This window comes from Anabrus simplex, chromosome 1, assembly GCF_040414725.1.
Source record: "Anabrus simplex isolate iqAnaSimp1 chromosome 1, ASM4041472v1, whole genome shotgun sequence".
NCBI classification, from domain to species: Eukaryota; Metazoa; Arthropoda; class Insecta; order Orthoptera; family Tettigoniidae; genus Anabrus; species Anabrus simplex.
The window spans coordinates 1,095,274,698-1,095,298,298 of record NC_090265.1 but is presented as its reverse complement, the minus strand read 5'-3'; the positions used below and the strand labels follow the sequence as shown (position 1 = coordinate 1,095,298,298).

At 38.7% G+C, this 23,601-nt stretch overlaps 1 protein-coding gene across 1 annotated transcript in view; it reads right to left on the bottom strand.

The window, feature by feature from the left end:
- Positions 1–23,601, bottom strand: part of wapl (wings apart-like) — a 292,449-nt gene that overhangs the window by 247,377 nt on the left and 21,471 nt on the right. Inside the window, exons 2-3 of the mRNA XM_067150459.2 lie at positions 12,337–12,420; positions 7,362–7,563 (exon numbers count right to left, since the gene is read on the bottom strand). Of these exons, the coding sequence (XP_067006560.1) occupies positions 7,362–7,554 (193 nt within the window). The 5' untranslated portion in view covers positions 7,555–7,563; positions 12,337–12,420. The remainder of the gene's footprint in view (positions 1–7,361; positions 7,564–12,336; positions 12,421–23,601) is intronic.

Below are 23,601 nucleotides of genomic sequence, written 5' to 3'. Positions count from 1 at the left end.
AAAATATAATCTCACTTCATCCCCGACATCGTATTGGGCTGCAGGGCTAAGGGGACGATATGCATTCCATTAATAGTATCAGAAAATATGGATCTGTCAAAGTGCTTCTTCCTTAAAAAGAACCCGGCCTACAGGGCTCGGCTGGTCATCAAAACTCGGCATTGAAAAGGTTAATCATATTTTATACTACGAAGGTGTCCGCCTCCGTGGCTGAATGGTTAAATGCATAAAATCTCTTTGTTTTTGGGGTTATTGATGCCTGTTAATCATATTTTATACTACGAAGGTGTCTGGCTCTGTGGCTGAATGGTTAGCGTGCTGGTCTTTGGTCACAGGGGTCCCGGGTTCGATTCCCGGCAGGGTCGGGAATTTTAACCATAATTGGTTAATTTCGCTGGCACGGGGGCTGGGTGTATGTGTCGTCTTCATCATCATTTCATCCTCATTACAACACGCAGGTCGCCCACAGGCTTCAAATCAAAAGACCTGCATCTGGCGAGCCGAACTTGTCCTCGGACACTCCCGGCACTAAAAGCCATACGCCATTTCATTTCATTTTCACTACGAAGGTAATCCCAAACATAAGGTCTCCTATTTTTTTATAAATACAAAGACCTGTTTATTTCTACAATTGTTTACATCATTTTACAGCTTGAACATTTAGCTATTTTTCTACATAATCATTTTGTTTGATGCATTTTTGTGGACACTGTGACAGTTTTTGTATGCCCATTTCATACCAGCTCGCCGCCATGTTGTTCAGGAAGTTGTGAGCAGTGCTTTGGGGAAACCTCGGGAACCAAAGTGCAGAGATCATCCAGGGTGATCCGCAGATCTTCACGCATGATTTGCTAAACCTTCACGACTGTCTCGACGGAAATTGACGATCTCCCGCTCCTTTGTTCGTTCGTCGTGAATTTCAGTCCAACCGGCTGCAAACTCTCTACACCACTTATGAACACTTTTGACATCCATACAGGACTCGCCATACACTTCCGTCAATTGGCGATGGATTTCAATCGGTTCAGTACCTTATGCGTTCAAAACCAAATAACTGCGCGCGCTTCGCACTTGGCGGTAACATCCAAGGGGAGCTCCATTCTCAACGGCTGCTAAGCCAAGACAGTGCCTCAGCGCGGCATGCGCATGTTTATATGCGAGCGCGGGAACTCTTCACAATATTGTGACCAACAGCCACACGAACAGAGTCCTGCATTTATAAAAAAAATAGGAGACCTTATTTTTGGGATTACCCTCGTATTCTGGTGTTTTAGAACCATTACCTTTGCTCTGTGAACGTATTTTTTGAGAAATTGAATCTGTTAGCCAGGACAACTAATAAAGTGATATCTGACATCCAGAAATTAGTGAAGAGCCTCTTAGCAAAACTAGAGTATGATTTAGGATAGGGGTGGCAAGGAGCATTCTTCAGACAGCACTGTGCCACATCTGGCTACGAGACACTTCACACTGAAAGAATATCCCTCAAACAGAGAGAAGACAATTGCATCAAAAGCATGCAGCTATGTACAATATGTTACAAAACAAGAGGGGGAACTGTTTATCAATGTCCTTAATACAAGAGTGTCCACTGTTTGGAGGAATGTTGCAAAGTATATAACACTAAAATTTAGTTTTATGAATCCCCTGTGTTATGGGTTATGCTTTCTTGTGCCAGATATGTAAAACTCAATTATGAAAATGAGAACATAAACTGCCACAATTTGAACAATCATACAGCATACTGAATTAACCAAAATTTCAGTATATAATACATGGGAAATAATGTTTACTTTTTGTTTGTAAAAAATTCAAAGATGTTTCCTAAAAGGTTCAAAATATTTTCTTTCAAAAATCATTTAATCAGTGGCGTTCTTTCAAGAAAATGAACGTCAAGTACTCACCAATCATGCCTCCCCAACTTGTTGAAAATTTCTGGGCATTGCAGTGAACAATGAACGTCACCTCCAAATTCTCCGTATGAAATCTCCTTCGACTGTCCCGGAATAGAGATCAATGTTGTGAAAATGGCCATTCTATGTCATACAAAGTCAGTCTGCCATACTTCAAAAGTTGTATATCAGAAACTTTCACATCCTCAATGTCGAACAGTTCACCTTCTGAAACTGTAGCAACCTGACACAAATTAACTTTCTTTTCCCCTCCCACAAACAAATTTGTACTTTTTCTTTTGACCCTATCAGCAAATTTATTTTTGTTTCAGTACCAGCTCTTTAAGAGTCTCTGTCAAGAGGTTTATTGTGGCTTCTAGAAACTCAAGTTAGCAGAATGTACACTACTTTGTTTCTTCAAGTGTTGCCCTTTCACAGATTTTGAAGAATTTTTATTAATGATCTTCTTTGTCCAGATCATTTACAACCGATCTAAAACTTCCAAAATTATCCACATAGTACATGAGAACGGCAAGCTATGTGCCCCATTAAGTGACTATTGGGGTTGGCGGTAATGAGAGTTCCGCATCTTTGCTTCTGAAGAGAAAAGACTGGTGATTAAACAAAGATTTTCTTTCCATTCAACACCAATGTGTCCATAGTATTTGGATATTTTCACACATCCTGTGCAGAGCATGTACAATGCAAGAAGTAATGTGCATCGTTTTTGGATAACTCATACAGATAGCAACGGCCGCATGGTTTATGTACAACACTACATTCATACGTAAAAACAACACGATCATATTACACACAACTCGACCACAATAAATGCACATTTGCACTAACAGACCAGCTAGTGTAACATGAATTACTGCTGGCATATCTTTACATGCCAGCAAAAATGAACGTTTGCTAACAGATTCATCATTTTTAAGTACACCAACAACTACCAATCCCACTTTTCTGTTTCTAGAATACAATAGTCTCGCCAATACAAATCCGTTTTTTCTTATTTTCACACATGGCACTGATATTTTGCAATGTTTCATCATTGCACTTTGGAAGATAATGTTTCCTGAAAGTAGATACATCTCGAGTACCGAAGTTCATAAGAAATTTACTAAACCCAGCAGAATATCAGCCAAAATTAAGTCCTACATAAATCTGAATAATATACATAACATATTGAAGGCCCTGAATATGAAGACAAGGGTCCTGGCTCACCTAACAGCACTTGTTTGGAAGTCGTATGCAAAGCTGCAGCCAGACAAACATTGCGTTAGTTGAGACCGCTGATTCGCTTTTATGTATTTACCACAAGGTTGGCAATATAATATTTTCTCACCTGTACTAAAAATGTCTTTGAACTCGCTGACATAATTCTATGAAAGGAAGCTTAAACATGTTTCGACTTTTGGCAATTTAAATACCTTAACACGACATACCCAAAGTAGATCACTCAAGGCTGAGACCAATGTGATCGGTAAAGCTCCAGCATGTACATAATTTGTACATTGCACAATCCAACTGGGACTCAAAACTTGAAGGGGGAAATACAAGGATTCTCTTTTCTCATATTATATCATTTCATCACATGGCACACAAAGGTTATTTCATCTTTCTCTTCTTTGTTATACGCACGTTGTCTTATTAAGTTATGGGCTTTGCTATCTAACCTAGAATGCTGCAAGTCGTTCCAAATACTACATCGCTACATAGGCACGAAAAGTCCCTGGCTTCTAATGGGAATGTAATAAGTATAGATACAAGCCGAGTATGCTGAATATAGAACAAGACTCTGCATTCACGGCAGTGGAAGTTTGTATTAAGAACAGATAGCTTACGACTAAGCATAATACTCGTGACAGGTTCTTCCTCGTTTAAGTAACATTGAACAAAACTGCAATTAACTAAAAGATCTAGCATACTGCTAAAAATAGCTAGTGTCAATAATATGTGAAAAGAATAACATATGTATTTATAGAAGATTTTTAAAATATCTACTTGATGGGGTTGATGGGGTGAAAGTTCCTGTTGGGGATCATTGTAAGTACCTAGGTGTTAATATAAGGAAAGATCTTCATTGGGGTAATCACATAAATGAGATTGTAAATAAAGGGTACAGATCTCTGCACATGGTTATGAGGGTGTTTAGGGGTTGTAGTAAGGATGTAAAGGAGAGTGCATATAAGTCTCTGGTAAGACCCCAACTAGAGTATGGTTCCAGTGTAGGGGACCCTCACCAGGATTACTTAATTCAAGAACTGGAAAAAATCCAAAGAAAAGCAGCTCGATTTGTTCTGGGTGATTTCCGACAAAAGAGTAGCGTTACAAAAAAGTTGCAATGTTTGGGTTGGAAAGAATTGAGAGAAAGAAGAAGAGCTGCTCGACTAAGCGGTACGTTCCGAGCTGTCAGTGGAGAGATGGCGTGGAATGACATTAGTATGATATACATGTTGATTCCCATAAGGAATCTGAAATATTTGTCCTGAATGAGCAAATTCATAATACCAATATAAATGGTCCGTTATTGGACATTATAAATTTTCAGCTAGCTCATTCTTGGTTGCCAGCGTTTCGCCCTCGTGTGCTAGGGTGGGCTCATCAGTTGGTACCTAGCACACCTACCAATACGCTGGCTAGTGCATACCGTGGAGGCCACTGCGTGGGCTAACTGGAGCCACCGGCAGTGCCAATGCACTAAGAGACTTTGTCTCATCACTAAAAATTGATGCCTGCTTGGCCATCAGATGATATACATGTTGATTCCCATAAGGAATCTGAAATATTTGTCCTGAATGAGCAAATTCATAATACCAATATAAATGGTCCGTTATTGGACATTATAAATTTTCAGCTAGCTCATTCTTGGTTGCCAGCGTTTCGCCCTCGTGTGCTAGGGTGGGCTCATCAGTTGGTACCTAGCACACCTACCAATACGCTGGCTAGTGCATACCGTGGAGGCCACTGCGTGGGCTAACTGGAGCCACCGGCAGTGCCAATGCACTAAGAGACTTTGTCTCATCACTAAAAATTGATGCCTGCTTGGCCATCAGATGATATACATGTTGATTCCCATAAGGAATCTGAAATATTTGTCCTGAATGAGCAAATTCATAATACCAATATAAATGGTCCGTTATTGGACATTATAAATTTTCAGCTAGCTCATTCTTGGTTGCCAGCGTTTCGCCCTCGTGTGCTAGGGTGGGCTCATCAGTTGGTACCTAGCACACCTACCAATACGCTGGCTAGTGCATACCGTGCATTGGCACTGCCGGTGGCTCCAGTTAGCCCACGCAGTGGCCTCCACGGTATGCACTAGCCAGCGTATTGGTAGGTGTGCTAGGTACCAACTGATGAGCCCACCCTAGCACACGAGGGCGAAACGCTGGCAACCAAGAATGAGCTAGCTGAAAATTTATAATGTCCAATAACGGACCATTTATATTGGTATTATGACATTAGTAGACGAATAAGTTTGAATGGCGTTTATAAAAGTAGGAAAGATCACAATATGAAGATAAAGTTGGAATTCAAGAGGACAAACTGGGGCAAATATTCATTTATAGGAAGGGGAGTTAGGGATTGGAATAACTTACCAAGGGAGATGTTCAATAAATTTCCAATTTCTTTGAAATCATTTAGGAAAAGGCTAGGAAAGCAAAAGATAGGGAATCTGCCACCTGGGCGACTGCCCTAAATGCAGATCAGTATTGACTGATTGATATATAAAATAAGTCTTACCAAAATATACAAAATTATTTTAAAATATGTATTTCCATTAAAAAATTACCTGAAATACTTTCCCCAATAATACATTTTAATGTGTCTTAAGTTACTTAACGTAAACACCTGCACATTTGTGTATATGAGCAACCACAGACGTTTATGCTAATGTAGACGGTGAAGTTCCTGGAATTTAACTTATATTACAGTATTTACTTCTTCCCATTGCATCCTATTAACAGCAATGAATTACATAATCAGATTTTTCAATAGTATGTATATTGCCAACAAGAAAGAAAATTAAACCAAAACCACTCCAAATTTCCAGAGTTACTACAGTTTAAAGTGCATGTTGCATTAAAGGCCGGTCTCCACTGATTAACATTTAATACCAACATGTTAAACCGAACATGCTAGAATTGACATGTATGTTGTCACTGCATCTTCCGATTGACTTTGCATGTTAACTCAGGATGTTTAGCTTAACACTTAACATGTTGGTGTGTTTTCTGCTTCAAGTGAAAAACTTGTCAAGTCAATTCGTTGTTCGTGAGATGTCGGCACAGCTTCGGCAACTTCCGTGCCAACAGATTGCTTAAACAACGTGCTTCTCGTGAAAAAGTAAGATTATAGTTACAAGCTACAAATACAGTGCATGCACGTGTGTCGTTCTCTCTGCACTATACTGAAATTTATAGTCAGAAATGGAGTGGAGCAAAGAAATCACTCTGGACATAATGATATAACAGAAAAGCCTTCTTTGTGGGATGTATCATCTAAGGATTACCGATCTCGTTCAGAATGTCATCCACATTGTGCCTTTTACTGAGGTATTGTCGTACCCACATTCTCCTTTCCTTCCCTCTCAAGATCTTGTAAGAAGCAACAGTGGCAATAACAAAGGCCAAATCCTCTTCGTCTGAGTCCATTGTCCTTGTTTGAATATACAAGACACCACCTGAATGTATTACCACAAACTGATATGATGAACTACCTGTATATAAACAAAGGAAGTCAAGTTTAATAATAATGTTACTTGCTTTACGTCCCACTAACTACTATTATGGTTTTCGGAGACGCCGAGGTGCCGGAATTTCCCTGCAGCAGCTCTTTTACGTGCCGTTAAATGTACTGGCATGAGGTGACTTATATGAGCACCTTTAAATACCACCAGACTGAACCAGGATCGAACCTGCCAAGTTGGGGTCAGAAGGCCAGCACCTCAACCGTCTGAGCCACTCAGCCCGGCGAAGTCAAGTTTAACATATTCATAAGTGTGGACACAATGTTATATAAAACAGTATTTAACATTTAACATGTTGTTGTTAAATGTTAATCAGAAGAGACCGGCCTTAGGATACTCAACACTGTAAAAAAACCTCGCGTTTAAGTTTTTCCTGCATTCACTGAAGGCCAGCCATTTAAATCCCTAGGTTAAATGCTTATGACAAACAATTCATGATGATGGACTTCTTCACCGTTGATTAGCAATCAGGTATGAACTAATTCTCTGTGTACAGTATATTACAACAGTGTTTATAGTCTAGAAAAAAATCTGAAAGCTATTTAATATAGCTTTCAAACAAAATACCTACAAATAAAGAGAAGAGATATCAAAGCACACAAATTTATTACATGAATCATCAATTTATTCTTCCATACACCCCATAACCAAAATATCACCATATATTTTATTCCTGCTTCATGAGAGAAAGATAATTATCAGTCTGAACTTACCATTGATGTTTGTACTCCGCAATGAAGTACAAGAAATGACGCCCCATCTCCCAATTGTTCCTGCAGATTTAGCTGCTGATGGTCGATTGCTATTTTCATGAAATAACTCGTCAAACTTAAGGCTTGCTTGAGAAACGCTGTTCACTTTCCGGCTGTACACCTTTGAATAGCCACGCGACATCTTGACTGGCATGAAATGTACCTAAAAAAAGTGAACAATGGTACATTCACTCCTAATCATTATGACACGACAGAGATAAAATTTATTGAAGTTAGAGTGGTCTGACATTAACCTAGGTCACTGACATTTAAAACATTATGATGTGTGATTGAAGGAAAAAAAAATTCAGTATTCTGTGACTCCTTTGGAACAGGCAGGATCAGGATCAAATGTAAACTGATTGCAGAGCACTTCTTTTTCCCCCCTTTCTTTCTTTTCCACCTGGAATCTGACTTCCTGCCAGTATTTTCTGAGCCCTTCAACAAATGCCATTTCTGTTCTTTGGGCAGAAGGTCCCTCTGTCTTGTTAATGCCATTAATTTCTGTCCAGGATACAAATTTGCCTCAGATCCTTCTCGTGTTCCTGGAACCACCTAGGCTTGTTGTCTTAGATTTAACAAAACTCCATATTCTTTTTAGTTAACCAGTCATCGGTCATCCTGAAGATGTGTCCACAGAATAGCAACAAAGTTGATTAATTTGAACTCGATTGGTCAGTAGTTTTCATGTGAAAGTCAGAAAGACAGACATTTTTTCTTTTCCTTTTCCAAATTGAGTAAGACAAATAACCACTAAAGTGAGTTTAGTTTGAGATGTCAACTTAATTAAAAAATATAAGTTTGTTAAATATATACACCAGATTTAGAAAAAAGAGCATTAACTTATCAATCTAGAAATGTAAGCATTCAGATATTTTTCTCCTTTTTCTCATTTGCTGGAACAATTGCAAAAAGAAACCAAGTTCACAGCCATTTTCATTAGCAACAACGAAAAACTAAGAAAAATACTACTATGAATGTAACAGATGTCTGTGGAATTGATTAAGTGATCACGAGTGAAGCTCTCTCGTACTTTATGATTCTTATATATATCCTATTTTTTATGTTATATAGATGGTTAAGACTTCTTTAAATTCACTTGCAGTAATAAATGTCTTTCAATAGTTCATGTGCGTTTTAGTAGTAATTTATTATGTACAAGATCTTCCAGCTTGTTTACATAGTTGCTAAGTAAGATAGCAAAGTTTTAATCTTGTTTTTAATCACTGCTATATCCGAGTCATTCCTTTTTCTAGTCTTTCATTTTATGGTGCTATGACTGTTTCTGAATGACATATTTAATATCTTAGTATGATGTGGCTTGATAAGTCTGATGGCCTGAAATTTACGATTTAGATGTTTTAGTGAATTTGTTGAAATTTATTTGGTATTCTATGCTTGAAAGTATTTTTATAGTTAAGTGGTCTACAACAACCTACTACAGAACACTAGTTTGATATTCCACAGACATTCCACCAGAATGTCAATACATCAATCAGAAACACCATTTAAAAAATTCATCTTCCTGCTCATGCACCAGATTGAGTACTGTATTCTCCAAAGAAGCTAAGAGGACTAGGTCTTTGTAGAGCTGAATGGTTGGCAGTGTTAAAACACTAAACATATGCCTCATTCTAAGAAAGTCAGGAAATTAATACATTGCGAAAACAGTAAAGATATTTTTTCAAGCTGTTTCAGTGATCGTTGTGGAAGACAAAATATAACAAATTTGTTGCTGCAATGTGCTTGACCACTGTTCAGGAAATACCCAATCTAGAAACCATTGTTTTAAAATTCATAGTTGAGACAATATAGAGCAATACATAGCAACGTTCTAGAGGTAGCAAGCCTGCCTGCTGACCAGAAAATTTCATCTGGACCTCAGGGCTGGTTCAAGGTCCACTCAGCCTATGTAATTACAATTGAGGAGCTATCTGACAGTGAGACAGTGGCGCTGGTCTAGAAAGTAAAAAAACAGCAGCCAAAATGTCACCCTGACCATGCATCACCCATAGTCTACAGGTCACTGGGCTAAGCAGCAGTCGTTGAAAGGCCAAAGCCCATCTGGGCTGTAGTGCAATGAAGGGGTGGGAGAACAAACAAAGTAACAAATAATCTATGATTGCTGAAAGGCTTTTTTTTTTCAATCTGTTTCATGTCGTACCGACACATATGTTATGGTGACGATGGGATAGGAAAGGCCTAGGAGTGGGGAGGAAGCAGCCATGTCCTTAAGGTAGACCCCCAGCATTTGCCTGGTGTTAAAATGGGAAACCACGGAAAACCATTTTCAAGGCTGCCAGCAGTGGGGTTCGAACCCACTATCTCCTGGGGGCAAGCTCACAGCTGCACACTCCTAACCGCAAGCCAACTCGCCCGGTCTTGTAATCTTCGTTAAACTGGATAGTGAGGAAAGTTTTACATATTTTAAAATAAACAATATGCTAAAAAAAAGTGCTTCTGTTCGTCTGTAGGTTTAGTATTTTTGCATCTGTACCCTTCTGCAGTTGTCTTGGCATGCATCTTTCATGAAGTTGTTAAATCCCACTATTGCTGCTCTTGGACAAAAAGTTGCTAAGTCCATCGTCTGATATCACACTAATGTACACCCTGTACAAATCAGCGTGCACAAGAAAGTGGTGTTATAGCGACTAATGAAGATATTTACAGTGGAGTACAATCTCAGTTTTTATCATCCCAAAGAAAAGAGTCATCCATGCATGGCACATGGCCTACAATATCCCTGGGGTCAATACAGATGAAATTACAGCTAATTATGACTCTCACCTTTTAGCAAAGGGTATGGCTTGAGAGGAAAAGAAACAAGACAAGGAGCAAACACAAAACTCAGAAGGGACTTTTGTATGCTGCAACTTCGATCTCCAGCAAGTTTTGTTTGCTCTAACTGATCCTACCAACAATGCTTTGTTTTATAAGCGACTGAAAATTTTAAATTTATATTGTATGGCGTAAAATCGAAACAGAGATTTTTAATGTGGTCAGGAGTGGAAGGAGAAAGAGGAATCTGTGAGATTGCAAGCTGCCTGTGGCAATATTTCACACCTCTCCCTGCAATGGTGAACCAAATTTCCTGTTTCAGTGATCGGTGTGGAAGACAAAATATAACAAATTTGTTGCTGCAATGTGCTTGACCACTGTTCAGGAAGTACCCAATCTAGAAACCATTGTTTTAAAATTCATAGTTGTTGGTCATAGGGAAATGAAATGAGGCAATACAGAGCAATACATAGTAAGAATAGTGAACTGGCTCGGTGATTGGAAGACTATTGCCAGAAGTGCAGAAGAAGGAAGGATGACAAACCTGATGTTGTTCACGAATCAAATGGAAGTACCATCTGAATCGCCACATGACTATTAGGAAAGAAGATATGAACAGGAATCCAGTCAAGTGGCATAGAATGTGCTGGCTAAACTTCACAAAACAGAGTCCATTTGTTAGGCTTTTTTTTTTTTTTTTTTTTAATTTTGGCAAGGAGTTTAGAGCTGTGGACTGTAAAAAGAAAGCAAGAAAAATACACAATATCTCACTGTCAGACACCAAATCTTTGTACATGTCCAGCCTGCCTGTACCAAAGGATAAGTACAATGATTTGATGTCCCTGTTCAAGTCAGTGCCTCCGGCACTAGGACCAGAATACCAGCCATTTTACGGAAAATCTACCACACCAAGCAGAACCAAAATATTTTGAGTCATCTGAAGACATGAGTGAGTAAGTGACTGAAGAGTTCTGACAATGACAATATTGATTTTGCAATGTTATGTAAATATGCTTGAAGGTGAAAAAGTAAATGATTAATCCTTAGATATTTCTGAAGGTTCGCATTATAGAGCATGACAAACAATTCCTGTATATTTATGAGGATTAACATTATTAAGCATTTCTTTGTAAATAAATATGCTTGTGGTAGTTAGCACTTGGTTTACTTTGGAAATCACAAGTAGGTAACTTGCTATCTGGACCAGTGCAATAAGTACATATCTCTTTTTTAGTAACAAAAGAAACGAATTTGAAAATAAAATCTGAACTTTTCAAACTAAATAAGCACTCTGCTTCAAAATTATTTCAAAAACTTTGTATGCAGTGAAGAATTAAAGTTCCGAGAAATGTTCAAATAGGTTTCTAGCAATAATAGCTAATGTTAAGTTGTCTAGTTGTCTAGACATGTACAAAGTTGGCTAAACTTCACAAAACAGAGAGAGAAATGATAAACACTAAGGAGACTATATATTGAACTCCCTTTGTGGTTGCATAAAACATTGTTTTATCCCAAATTTAAAATTAGACAAAGGTAAAATGGGAGTCTTGTTCTTGCTTTGTAGTACATAAGGTAAGCTAGAAAATTTAAACTAGTCGATATGAAGGTAAAAATTTAATGTAGTAAGTTTGGTCTCATAGGGATACACTACATGTAACAAAGAACTGATACACAGTCCTATACTTTAAAAGAAAATTCTAAACAAACAAAAATTGGTTAACATAACATTTGGGGCAAAAATTTACTCGAAAGTGCATTCCAGAATAATAGCCTTCAACAAGGAGGAAAAAAAAAAACCCCCACACACATTACTCCATTTTTGGGAAATATCCACAAGAAGTCCTCCAAACTTGCTGATTATTATTATTATTATTATTATTATTATTATCATTATTATCATTATTATTATTATTAGACATTATTGTTGACAATCACTCCCCTATTACAGCAGAGATTGAATTGGCTTGATCACATCACATTTTAGAATAAAGCAGGTACCTTCTATACTTATTAACTATCCAAAAGAGAATAATCCAAATAGCAGAGAATGTCACGCAACAGAAATTTACTTTCTACATTTCGTATATACAACGCTAATGAGAAATGATAAAAGCATTTAGGTATAGAACTAAATCTCCCAGGCCAGTTTGCTACTCACTTGTTACGTCAAAATGTCTTGAGGGTGCAGACCAGATAAAGCGACCCAGCGCTCTGACCATTCAACTTCCAGGGTCAGCATTGGCTGAAACATACAAAAGTTTCATAAACACCAACTGAATTTTAAATAAATTTGTAAATAATCTTGCAATATAAAACCACTATAATGTATCTAGATATAGTACTTTCTAACAAGAATCCTAAATAGGAGCAAAAGAGTGTATGATGTGTGGTAACTGTATTACTTCAGTGTCTGCATGAGCATTTGAGTCTAAAAATAAGACCCCACATTTCTCTGATAGAGTTTCACCAAAAGAGCATCAAGCCCTCAAGTACTGTTTTCTAATTCCATTGTGACATATGCCTTAGAGCTATCAAATAACAGTGTAGGTATAGCCATTTTAAATTATTCTACAACAAAAGAAAAAACAAGAATATATTTAGAAGGAAAGAAGAACAAAACTATGCCTATTTTGAACCATAATATGCTGGTAGATAAAACGGACGGTCTCGGAAAAAGATGACATATATATATCGTCATTTGCAACTCGTATACAAGTATACATATTCTTCAGTGGCATATATTTTTCATATTCGCAATGCTTTGTGGATGTTTCATATGACTTAGTAGCCCAATCTCGATATAAAACATATGCCCACACAAATCACCTGGAATGGCTGGGGGAGTAAGGAGCTGAGCTTGACAGAGCTTCCGTGCTTGTTGTTTAGCCCTTTCAAGTCTACGCCATTCCTTTTCAAACACAGCAAATGATGTAGAAACAATGTGGCGCCAAAGTGTACGATTTTTCAGTAAGTGTCCCAGGTTTGAGTGTGGATTCCAGTCGCCCTTTTAGTATGCTTTAGCTGGTCCTTAAAACACCTAAGGGGTTATCTAGAAGTGATGGTGAAAAACCAAAAGCCTATAGTGTGAACAGTATCAACAGTAGCCTGGCAGTCATAGACTGAAACAAATGGAAACAGCATTCATTTCTTGTCTGGCCATGGTAAATGTCACTATCAGTACAGTCGGCATAAGTGACAGTTTGTTCACAATATAGGACTTCAAAAGCAAAAGATGGCATTCTATGGGATGGAATTCATATAGAGCCCATTATCACAGTACAGCCATATTCTCTCATCAAGTTTACTGAACGTACACCGTAAAGGAACTGTATTGTGCTTTGGGCAACACCATTCAGAAAAACGGTTTTAAGCATTGGAAAATGTGAACGTCACCTTAAGACTTCAAACAAGGCAGCTGAGAAGGGACTGAGCGGTCTACACACAGAGAAAATTAAATATAAATAAATAGAAATAAGGGCTAGTTTAGTACTGTAGGTAGCCCAAACTGCTTGTAAGGCTATCTTAAAGAAGAGTTCTGTAATTAAACTTTCTTCAGCTTATCCCAGCATCCTGGGGTCACTGGAGCCAGCCAAGCTCATTTAAATTTTGACCGGGGATTTGAGACTGGATGCCCTTCCTGACGCCACGTGATTCTTGAGATGAAAATCTTGATCCAGGATTGACCGGAATTCGATCTTCAGCCGTTTAATCACGCCCCCCCCCCCCCCCCCCCAGTTCTGTAACTAATTGTTGCAACTATTTACTAAGCACACCATTATATGAGGTTTATGGCAAGGAGTCCAAGAGGATGGAAGAATGGGAACATAGAAGTAACAATAACACTAACGGCATACTTCCTTGTCATAACTATTAAATTTATGAACAAATATACTAGTAGTAAGTTCTCGCTGTTCCCAAAGATCATGAACAACTTGACCATTCAACGAAAAGTGCACTACAAAACTCACTTTAAAGCTTCCACCACCACCACCACCACCACCACCACCACCACCAAAACCACAAAAGTATTTTAGTTTATTTCCTTAATAAAAGTAGTCAACATTTGCTAATTATGGGTCGAGAAAAACAAATCTGATAATTTTTTTATCCGCTCTAGTAATATAGATACAAAACTTGTTATATATATATATTTAGCGAAAAGTGAAATCTCAATAGCAATTATACTAATAAAATGTAAATGTATTTTTATTCAATTGTTAAACACACAAAAAATACTACATGACAAAAGTGTACAGGAATTAATAACTACCTGAAATACAGATATGATGGCCTACAAATGAGTGGGCCTTCTCTTCGCATGTCTCCCGTAATCCAGTTCTGTGATATCTCTTGTCAATGAATAACAGTAGTGTGCAAGCATGGCAGATTTCCACAACTCTGATATCTTCGTTCCATTGGGAACTGTCTTGGTGGAACCATTCACCATGACTCAATACACTGCACTTTTCTGAGGAGAAATTAGATACGAGTGTGTAGAAAGTGCATTTTGAGGGACACGTTGCAGCCTAATCAATGATACTCATCTAGAAGGCTGTTACTGAAGAAGCCATGCACGACACTTTTAAAGGTTTTCGAAGCTGGTCGTTCACCCTGGAGGATTTGCCCAAGTTTTCATCTACAGGATGTTCACGAATTTGAGGACCAATGAAGATCCCTTCTCTAACTTAAGCCTCACTTAGCCATGGAAATTTGTCTCAAATGTACTTTAAATCTTCTCCAACCTTGCTCATCCCCTTTACAAAGTATTTCATAAAGCCAAGTACGATGTGTAAAGGAAGAAGAAGAATTTCGTTTCGATAAACCAGAGTACTGTGCTGGACATTCTTTTCCCTTTGTTAAACACTTTTATTTTCCGTTGAAACCAGTTTTTCTGCTGTAGTGTGAGGGTCGAGCCTGATTATCCCACTCACAGAGGAAACAGCCATACTTGGTGCATCCTAACAGCATGCGAAGCAATATGAAATCACTTCCTAGTCCTCATGGATCTGCTATTGGTGGTCTATGAACTTAATTGCTCCCAGAAATATTTTCATACCGTCATATGTTTCCTTTATATGGACAGCATGAGCTACAGGAACTGAATGAAGAGAATTACCATTGTGCAGCAAACCAGCTTTTAAACTAAACTTCGATGAGTATGAATAGCTTCAATCCTGTGGCTTGTGCTCAACATTTAAACATTCAAATCATTCACATCACAGCAGGTAACAAGGTTATTTTAATTTGTAAAATATGGAACCAACTCTTTCTCCAGCTACTGTACACTGAAACCAAATACCGTACAGACAATACAAGACACTTCCCGATTTAACCTTGTTAAAATGGGAGACAATTTGCAAGAAGCACTTGCAGTGGAACTTCCGCCAAATTCAAATATCAATGAAAATGCAGACACAGAAATGGATACATAAATACTGAAATGAAATTGTGTATGGCTTTTAGTGCCGGGAGTGTCCAAGGACAAGTTTGGCTCGCCAGATGCAGGTCTTTTGATTTGACTCCCGTAGGCGACCTGCACGTCATTATGAGGATGAAATGATGATAAAGACAACACATACATCCAGCCTCCGTGTCAGCGAAATTAACCAATTATGGTTAAAATTCCCGACCCTGCCGGGAATTGAACCCGGGACCCCTGTGACCACAGGCCAGTACACTAACCATTTAGCCATGGAGCCGGACAATAAATAATGTATGTCTAGAAAGAAAGTGTTATTAAGATATTAACTTCAAAGTTGTTGAAGCATTTCTAGATAAATGAAAAATAATTATTTAGCAGGTCAATATTTAAAGATGAAAATTAGACATATATTCAAGACATGAAATGCACTGCTGTGAAAGGGTTTGCTCTTTCATTCTTGCATTAATTCTTCCTTCTTCTGCTTTACCATTACTACCTGAACATGTATGGTTAGATTTTTCTTTGTCCTCATTTAAAAATCATTGTATCATCAAAGACACTTGTCAATAAACAGATTGGCACATTCCTTACATACATAATACACTGAAATTAGCAACCACAGCATTTCTTTTACAGATAATTTCTTGGGCTTTATGCAATTTTTTGTTACATAGTTTTACTTTTTTGACACTATTAGTTTAGGGTATAGCCCCACCTGATATTAGACGTGAGGTGGCCGCTAATATCGAGAGACAAAAGGCTTGCAGCATCTCAGCCCATCCCTTTCACGAACATCAGCCACCACCAGCTCGACTGAAGTCCAGGAAGAGTTTTCTACAGTCTTCTGCTCCACTTGATTCTGACCCAAAAAAGGCCAGGGTAAAGCTTTGGAAACAAAGGTACCCAGATCCGGAACATGTTGAAATTGAAGAAAAATTGCCACCTGGTCACGAAGAGGGATGGTGTATATGGAAGTCGTTAAACAGACTGCGGACCGGCGTTGCAAGATCTAATGACAATCTTGTGAAATGGGGCATCGTGCATGGTGGGGACTCATCATGCAAATGTGGAGAGGAACAGACTTCTAGGCACCTCTTGCACTGTCGTCTATGCCCAGATTCATGTACAGGGTTGGAATTGGCACTGGCTGGAAACGATGCCATCAATGTAGCCAAATACTGGTCACAACTGGTAAATAACGTATATATAGTGTTTCATGTAATACTTGCTTTCTCTTTTTTTAATATATGTATGTATGTTCTTCCATTTGTTATACTTCACGTACAAATTTTTCAAGTGCTTCTTTCATAACTATATACGATTAATTTGTTCATGTACATCTTTCATATTCAGTACATATATTCATTATCTCTTCCTTGCATATATTGGTACCTCTGACACGAATAAATAAACAAATAAATAATAAAATAGTTTAGGGACGCTTCCATCTAGAAAAAATTGTGATACTACATGAATATGTTTGTGTTGATCTTTGATAGTCTTACCTTTTTCCTCTGGAAAGACTATTCTTTTTTGGAAGGGGCAGTAGCATGTGATGTTTTATTATTTGAGAGATTCTGCGTTGGTGCAGATCCCAGCTATAATCTGAGGAGAGCAGTGTTCTCCCTAGGACCTTTCTAATGGGCGCACCACTCAGCCATTTTCACTGAGAGCATGGCTATCATAACTTAGATATCTGCTAGTTACATAATATTTCAAGTTGCTTTACATCACACCAACACAGATAGGTCTTACGGCGATGATGGGATAGGAAAGTGCTACTAGGAGTGGGAAGAAAGTGGCCGTGGCCTTAATTAAGGTACAGCCCCAGCATTTAACTGGTGTGAAAATGGGAAACCATGGAAAACCATCTTCAATGCTGCCGATAGTGGGGTTCGAACCCCCTATTTTCTGAATGCAAGCTCACAGCTGCGTGCTCCTAACTCGCTCAGTTTATGTAATATTAATACATATTTCAGTCATTGAAAACCTACAACCTGTTTTCCAGTCAGTGACCTGGTCAAGGACGGAATGAACAAAGCCCCATCCTATGGCGAGGATTGGAATTTTGCCAGCTGCCCAAGACTGTTGCACTCCTCTGGTGCAATAATTAATGACTGACAGATGAAATGGTAGTGGAGTGTGTTGTTGGAATGAAAGAAGTCAGGGAAAACCAGAGTACCCCGAGAAAAACCTGTCCCACCTCCACTTTGTCCAACACAACTCTCACATGGAGTGACCAGGATTTGAACCACGGAACTCAGCGGTGAGGGGTTGGCGCCCTGCCGCCTGAGCCACGGAGGCTATACGTATTTCAGTCATTATGTGTTCCAAATTAAAATGTAAACACTGTAAAACTGTTTATTTAAATGAAAAATCTTCATACCGTCAGCATAATTGTGCAAGTTACATCGGAGTTCAGCTCATCACGTAATCTTGTGCGCGAGCGGTGTCTGGATTAGTGTGGAATCTCATGCGAGCACTCAATTCCGCGGGACGTAACAAACTCGTCTGGTTTTCCACAGCAACAGAGCAATTATGAACGAGCAGTAGAACACTAGAAGTTCACACTATTCTGTTATGTCTTCTTTGTGATAACACAAAAATAGTTCATTTTTGCAGTTAATTTTTACCTGTCGAATATTATTGTTAATGGCCTGAGGGGAATAAGTAGAAATTTTATATTTATTTTTTACGTAGTATTCCCCATCCGGCTACTCATTCCTGCCATCCAGCTAATTAAAATTTCCGGGGAGAACCACCGGGAGAGGAATAAAAGAGAGGAAAGCATGAAAATTTTATCAATCGTTATGTTTTGAGAAATACTTGCATAAAATTAGAGTAAGAATATGACATACACTTGATTGTAGAGTCTGGGATTTCTGAAGTTGCTGACTCGAAACTGAACTGATCCTATAATTCATATTCAAGCAAAACATCCATTCTTTATTAAACACCTCATCGAAGTCGCTTCTTTGACATTTCAAAACTCACAGATCACACCTACACAAATCTACACATGGGTTATATTTGAAGCCAGTTAAAATACTGGTCGTGAGATCAGAAGCTTAGTCAGTACTATAAAAATCTCTGTCACTGGAAGAATATATATAAACACTCAACTCTCGATTTACCGTAAACGGATCAACGGCGTTGCGGCTTAACCGCGATATAAAAACACCAAAAATGCATGCATGTTAGGAGTTACAGTAACACAGAATTACAAAGGGTCGGGATAATATTACCAGGATGATGCTCTTATCACCGAAAAACTTGTTTTGATAAACTTGAGAAGTAAAATAAAGAAAAAGTGTTTCTCGCTGCAAAAGCAGAAAACCATGGTTTATTATTTTCAGAAACAGTAAAGTTAGGTAGTCTGAATATAATTCTTTGCCTTATTAGTTTCAACATGCCTTTGCTGGCAGGACCTAGTGTTTACAGTACACTATGTCTTCTAGTATAGGCTACAGCAATTTTGTTACTTTCACTGATCTGTCCCTGTCTTATCCTTGGCTTTGACAATATGAAAGTGACTGAGGTATGAGCGATGCTAGTAATGCCATTCCTTATGCAGCCAGTCCCTGCTATGAATGGTGTGAAAATGTTGCTCATAGGGTTGTTTGGTGCATGCATTTCAGTGGGCTTGGCAGACTGATATGTGATAGCAACATCTGGCTTGGTGAAGAAAGCAACGGGGAAACTACCTCACTCGCCATTTCCCTAGTACGCCTCTTTAGTGATGCCTAGGCCATCTATGACAGCTGATGGCAGGGCTGTTGAGGATCCAACCAGCCTTAGGGCTGAAGACTGAACATGCATACATAACATTAGTTTCAACGAAAAGTGCTGTTTATTTTTTCACTTATCAATTGTGCTAAGTGCTACTTTTACTGCAACGTATTGGATAAGTTAATAAAAAACAAAACAGTAGTATGATTTATTAACATTTTAACTGTACTTTCAGTACACCTGTTATATTTTTAACTTTTTGCGTGTTAACCGTGATTTTACTTATCCAGGAAGCCTTAACCCTACATTATCCCGGTTAATTGAGAGTTGAGTGTATGTAAACATTTTCTTGTCACGAGGGAAACAGAAGACCACAAATTTTTCTGCACTTCATAATTATTGCAGCCAAAACAAACCCTATGGCACTAGAGCCCCGATGGGCCTTGGCCTACCAAGCAACCACTAATCAGCCCGAAGACCTGCAAATTATGAGATGACGCATGGTTAAGTGCAATGAACGCTCTCAGCCATTATTCTCACCGCCAGAGAGCTCCAGAACTGTAATCATGTAGACTGAGCAGGCCTCGAAACAACCCTGATAAAAAGGACCAGGTAAAAATCCTTGACCTGGCCGCAAATCAAACCTGGGGCTTCTGGATAAGAGGCAGGCACACTATCACTAGAACATGGGACTGACAATTACAGCCAAATACAGCACATATCTTGCCACTCATGTTGAGAGGAGATATAAAGAATAACACACGCAATTGTTTACTGATTTTAACTTACTCCAAACGCATTAATAGCCGGCCCTGCAGTGTAGGGGTAGCATGTCTGCCTCTTACCCGGAGGGACCGGGTTCGATTCTCGGTCGTCGGGGAGTTTTACCTGGATCTGAGGACTGGTTGGAGGTCCACTCAGCCTATGTGATTACAATTGAGGAGCTGGTGAGATGGGGCCCCGGTCTACAAAGCCAAAAATAACGGCCGTGAGAATTCATCATGCTGACCACACGACACCTCGTAATCGGCAGGCTTTCGGGTTGAGCAACGGTCACTTGGTAGGCCATGGCCCTGCGGGACTGTTGCGCCATGGGGTTTGGTCTTTTCAAATGCATATATAACACCAAAACTTCACCAATTAATGCATATGCTTGTAACAAAGTAAGTAGCTCCAGGTCACACCATTAGACAGAGCTTAAATAGGAGTCCCTCAAAAGACTGTCCTGTACTCTCTCTTCTGTATTTACTTAAACTTCAACATCACATTTTAGAACATTCTATTGCTTGAGGGTAGAACATCAGCTTTGTCTTTTGATATATCCAGGTCTTTCACTTAGTACATCTTGGGTAAGTCTCGTGTGGTTCATTTAATGATTCAGGTGCTAAATCAGGATTCTGAGATGTCAAAGTCTCAGGGTATAGGTATGATGTCTCCTTCGTGCTGTCTTTATGTAAGTGCAGACTGTAATCCTCTGGAAGGTTAGGTATAGGCAAATCGTCGTCATGTGGCACTTGTTGCACAGCCGACAGGATTTTGAGGTATTTGATGCACAACTTCTTTCTTGATAAACCATTCTTAACAGGAGGTACCATGCTGAAATAACAGTTATCTACATGATGGAAAGAATCTGCACTAGCTCATCTCATATGGCAAGGATGACTCAACAGTGGTTACAGTTGCAGACTTCATCTCCACTACCGAGTGGCGTTCTAGTAGTCCTGGTCTTAATCCCTTGGGTTTCAAACTGTAATCAGTGTTTGATTAAGTCAACATACAGTATTAATACACATACTGTGATATGTGCAGTTTGAAAATTGACATTCGTTAGAGTACTGAACTTTCTACTGTGAAATGATGCCACTGCAGAAACTAGAAAGCTGTTATCATTAACTTTCTTTATCATTTCTGAGTTTCTTTAATTTGCATTCCATTTTTAGGCAAATAAGACAGTTTTCTGGAAAGTCATTATCCAAGTATGTGACAGCTGATGAGCAACTGCCATCATCCAAATGTCATTGCAGTTTCTATTATACATAACATCCAAGCCTAGTAAGCTTGGTGACCACCCCTGAGTTTCTCATATCAGAGTTGCCATATTGTGGATGTAGAACCACTGTCAAAGGTGACGTAGTCTACAGACAGGATCTTTAACATTCTGCAATACATCCACCTTTCAAATATTTGCAGTCTATTCACTGACAAACCCTTTTGAGTATCCATCCTTTGACACTGGTAGCACCAGTAACACACAAGACTTCACAACAAGTTTCAACTTGGAAATGATGGTTGCAAACAAGAGGTTTTCATTTCAAAAACACCCCAAGCGTTGCCAATTCCGGTTTTGATTTCTACATCCAGATACCATTCCTGTGTTAACCAACATCCTAGGTACTTGAATTGTGACATCATATCAATGACTTTTCCGTCCATTGAGATAACAGCATTGGTAAATTTCTCCTTGCTGATTACCGTGAATTTAAATGTTCTGAATGTCTATTTTATATTCAAACTCCTTTCTTACTTTGCTGATGCTTTTCAGAAGAAATTGAAGGTCTTCTAAATTGTCAGAAAGCATCACGGCACCATCTTCATAGCGGATAGTGTTTATATGCTGTTCATTGATCTTGATTCCTGTATTACTTTCATCAAGAGCAATTAAAAAATTAGCTTCGGGTTATAAATAAATTAAAAAGGACTGGGAGAGGATACAAACTTCCTCGCACATGAACAGCACATTATGGAAATAATGGAGTAGAATAGTCTGGGGGGGGCCTCAACAACCACGTCCACGTCCAATCAAAAGATTTGGGCCACAACAAAAGCTTCATAGAGACTCGCATCCCCAGCTGACAGAAAAGCACTGAGAAGCAAAACCCCGGTAAAAAAAAAAAAACCTAGGAAGATGATAGGTTGCCATAGTTACCTAGATCAATCAATATGTCAAACATTGAACCATGTTAACTGAAAGACATTAAAAAAAAAAAAAAAAACTAATCGGGCATACAAAGTCGAAAACGGATATAATAAAATATAATAAAGAAAATAAGGAAGTCATAAAAATATTTGCGAGATGCGGAAACCAACACAAATCTCATCCTTCAATGCACACAGACACTTACGCACACACAACGTAGAGAACAATATGAGCAAATCCAAATAAGCATAGGGGTCAAGCTAGGATACAAGAATGCTTGCACTGCATGACAAATAAAACTGGAGGCTTGTGAGCTTGAACAAGATACCCATATCACAATGTCGCATGGCTGCGCAGCAACCCAGCCTCATCCCAAATACAATCGTGATCCACACATATAACGCACGCTACATTCCATACTGATATCGCCTCTCTTTCGATGAACATGAGATGCGAATCTTTAGCTTCAAAACATATCAATACTGTACAAGCTCAGCCAGTCGTAGACTCGAAGATTAAACAGGGTCTCAAATCAAGGTAACAGGTACACACATAATTTACACAGATCGGTGCCTATTGTTTATTTTTACTACTATCACACAATACATTTAATGTAAATTCATTTCAGAGTCTTAGGGTTGTATATAGCAAAAATAATTCACTAACATTGACGTATGCTCCATTATGCAACTTTCTGAATTATGTGTGTTCTTTTGTGCATCTTACTTTTCACAGCGAGGAAAGGGATGCTTCGTATTTTGACTTACTGTTCCAAGAAAAGGTTTGTTTTCTTATTGATGTAATTCTCACTCATCACAACGCTTCCTTGATAACTCTGTTAGTGTTTGTAAAAGATAAAGTTTTCTAAATTGAGATGAAATTGACTATGCACATGGTATTCCTTGGACAGAACATGTATGTTATTTGTATCCCCAGCTTTTGTTCATTAACTAATTTAATTTCATTTTTATTTTAATAAACCCTTTTATTGGATCCCCTTTCTTTTATTGGGGGTTACGCGTCTATTACTTCCTTCCCGTAATTTAAGAGGCACGAGTTTAGCTCCAGGCAGTTCTCAGCCTGTTCCTACTGAGTCAACGAGGTACGTATTCGTCTTGTGGCGAGTATATATTTATTGATCGGTGAGAGTTAGTGGAGTGTTCATCAACAGACTCCAGCATATCATCGGCCATCACTGCGTGTTTGGAAAATTCTGGCCAATTTGCCCGCCAAAGTAACCAGCGCTTGGGTACTTTGGACTGTCTTTTATTCAAGAGAGACAGAATTATTGGGTATTGGTCACTATCACACTACCATGTACTTGCCACCGTAGCAAGGGAACTAGCACACGGCTG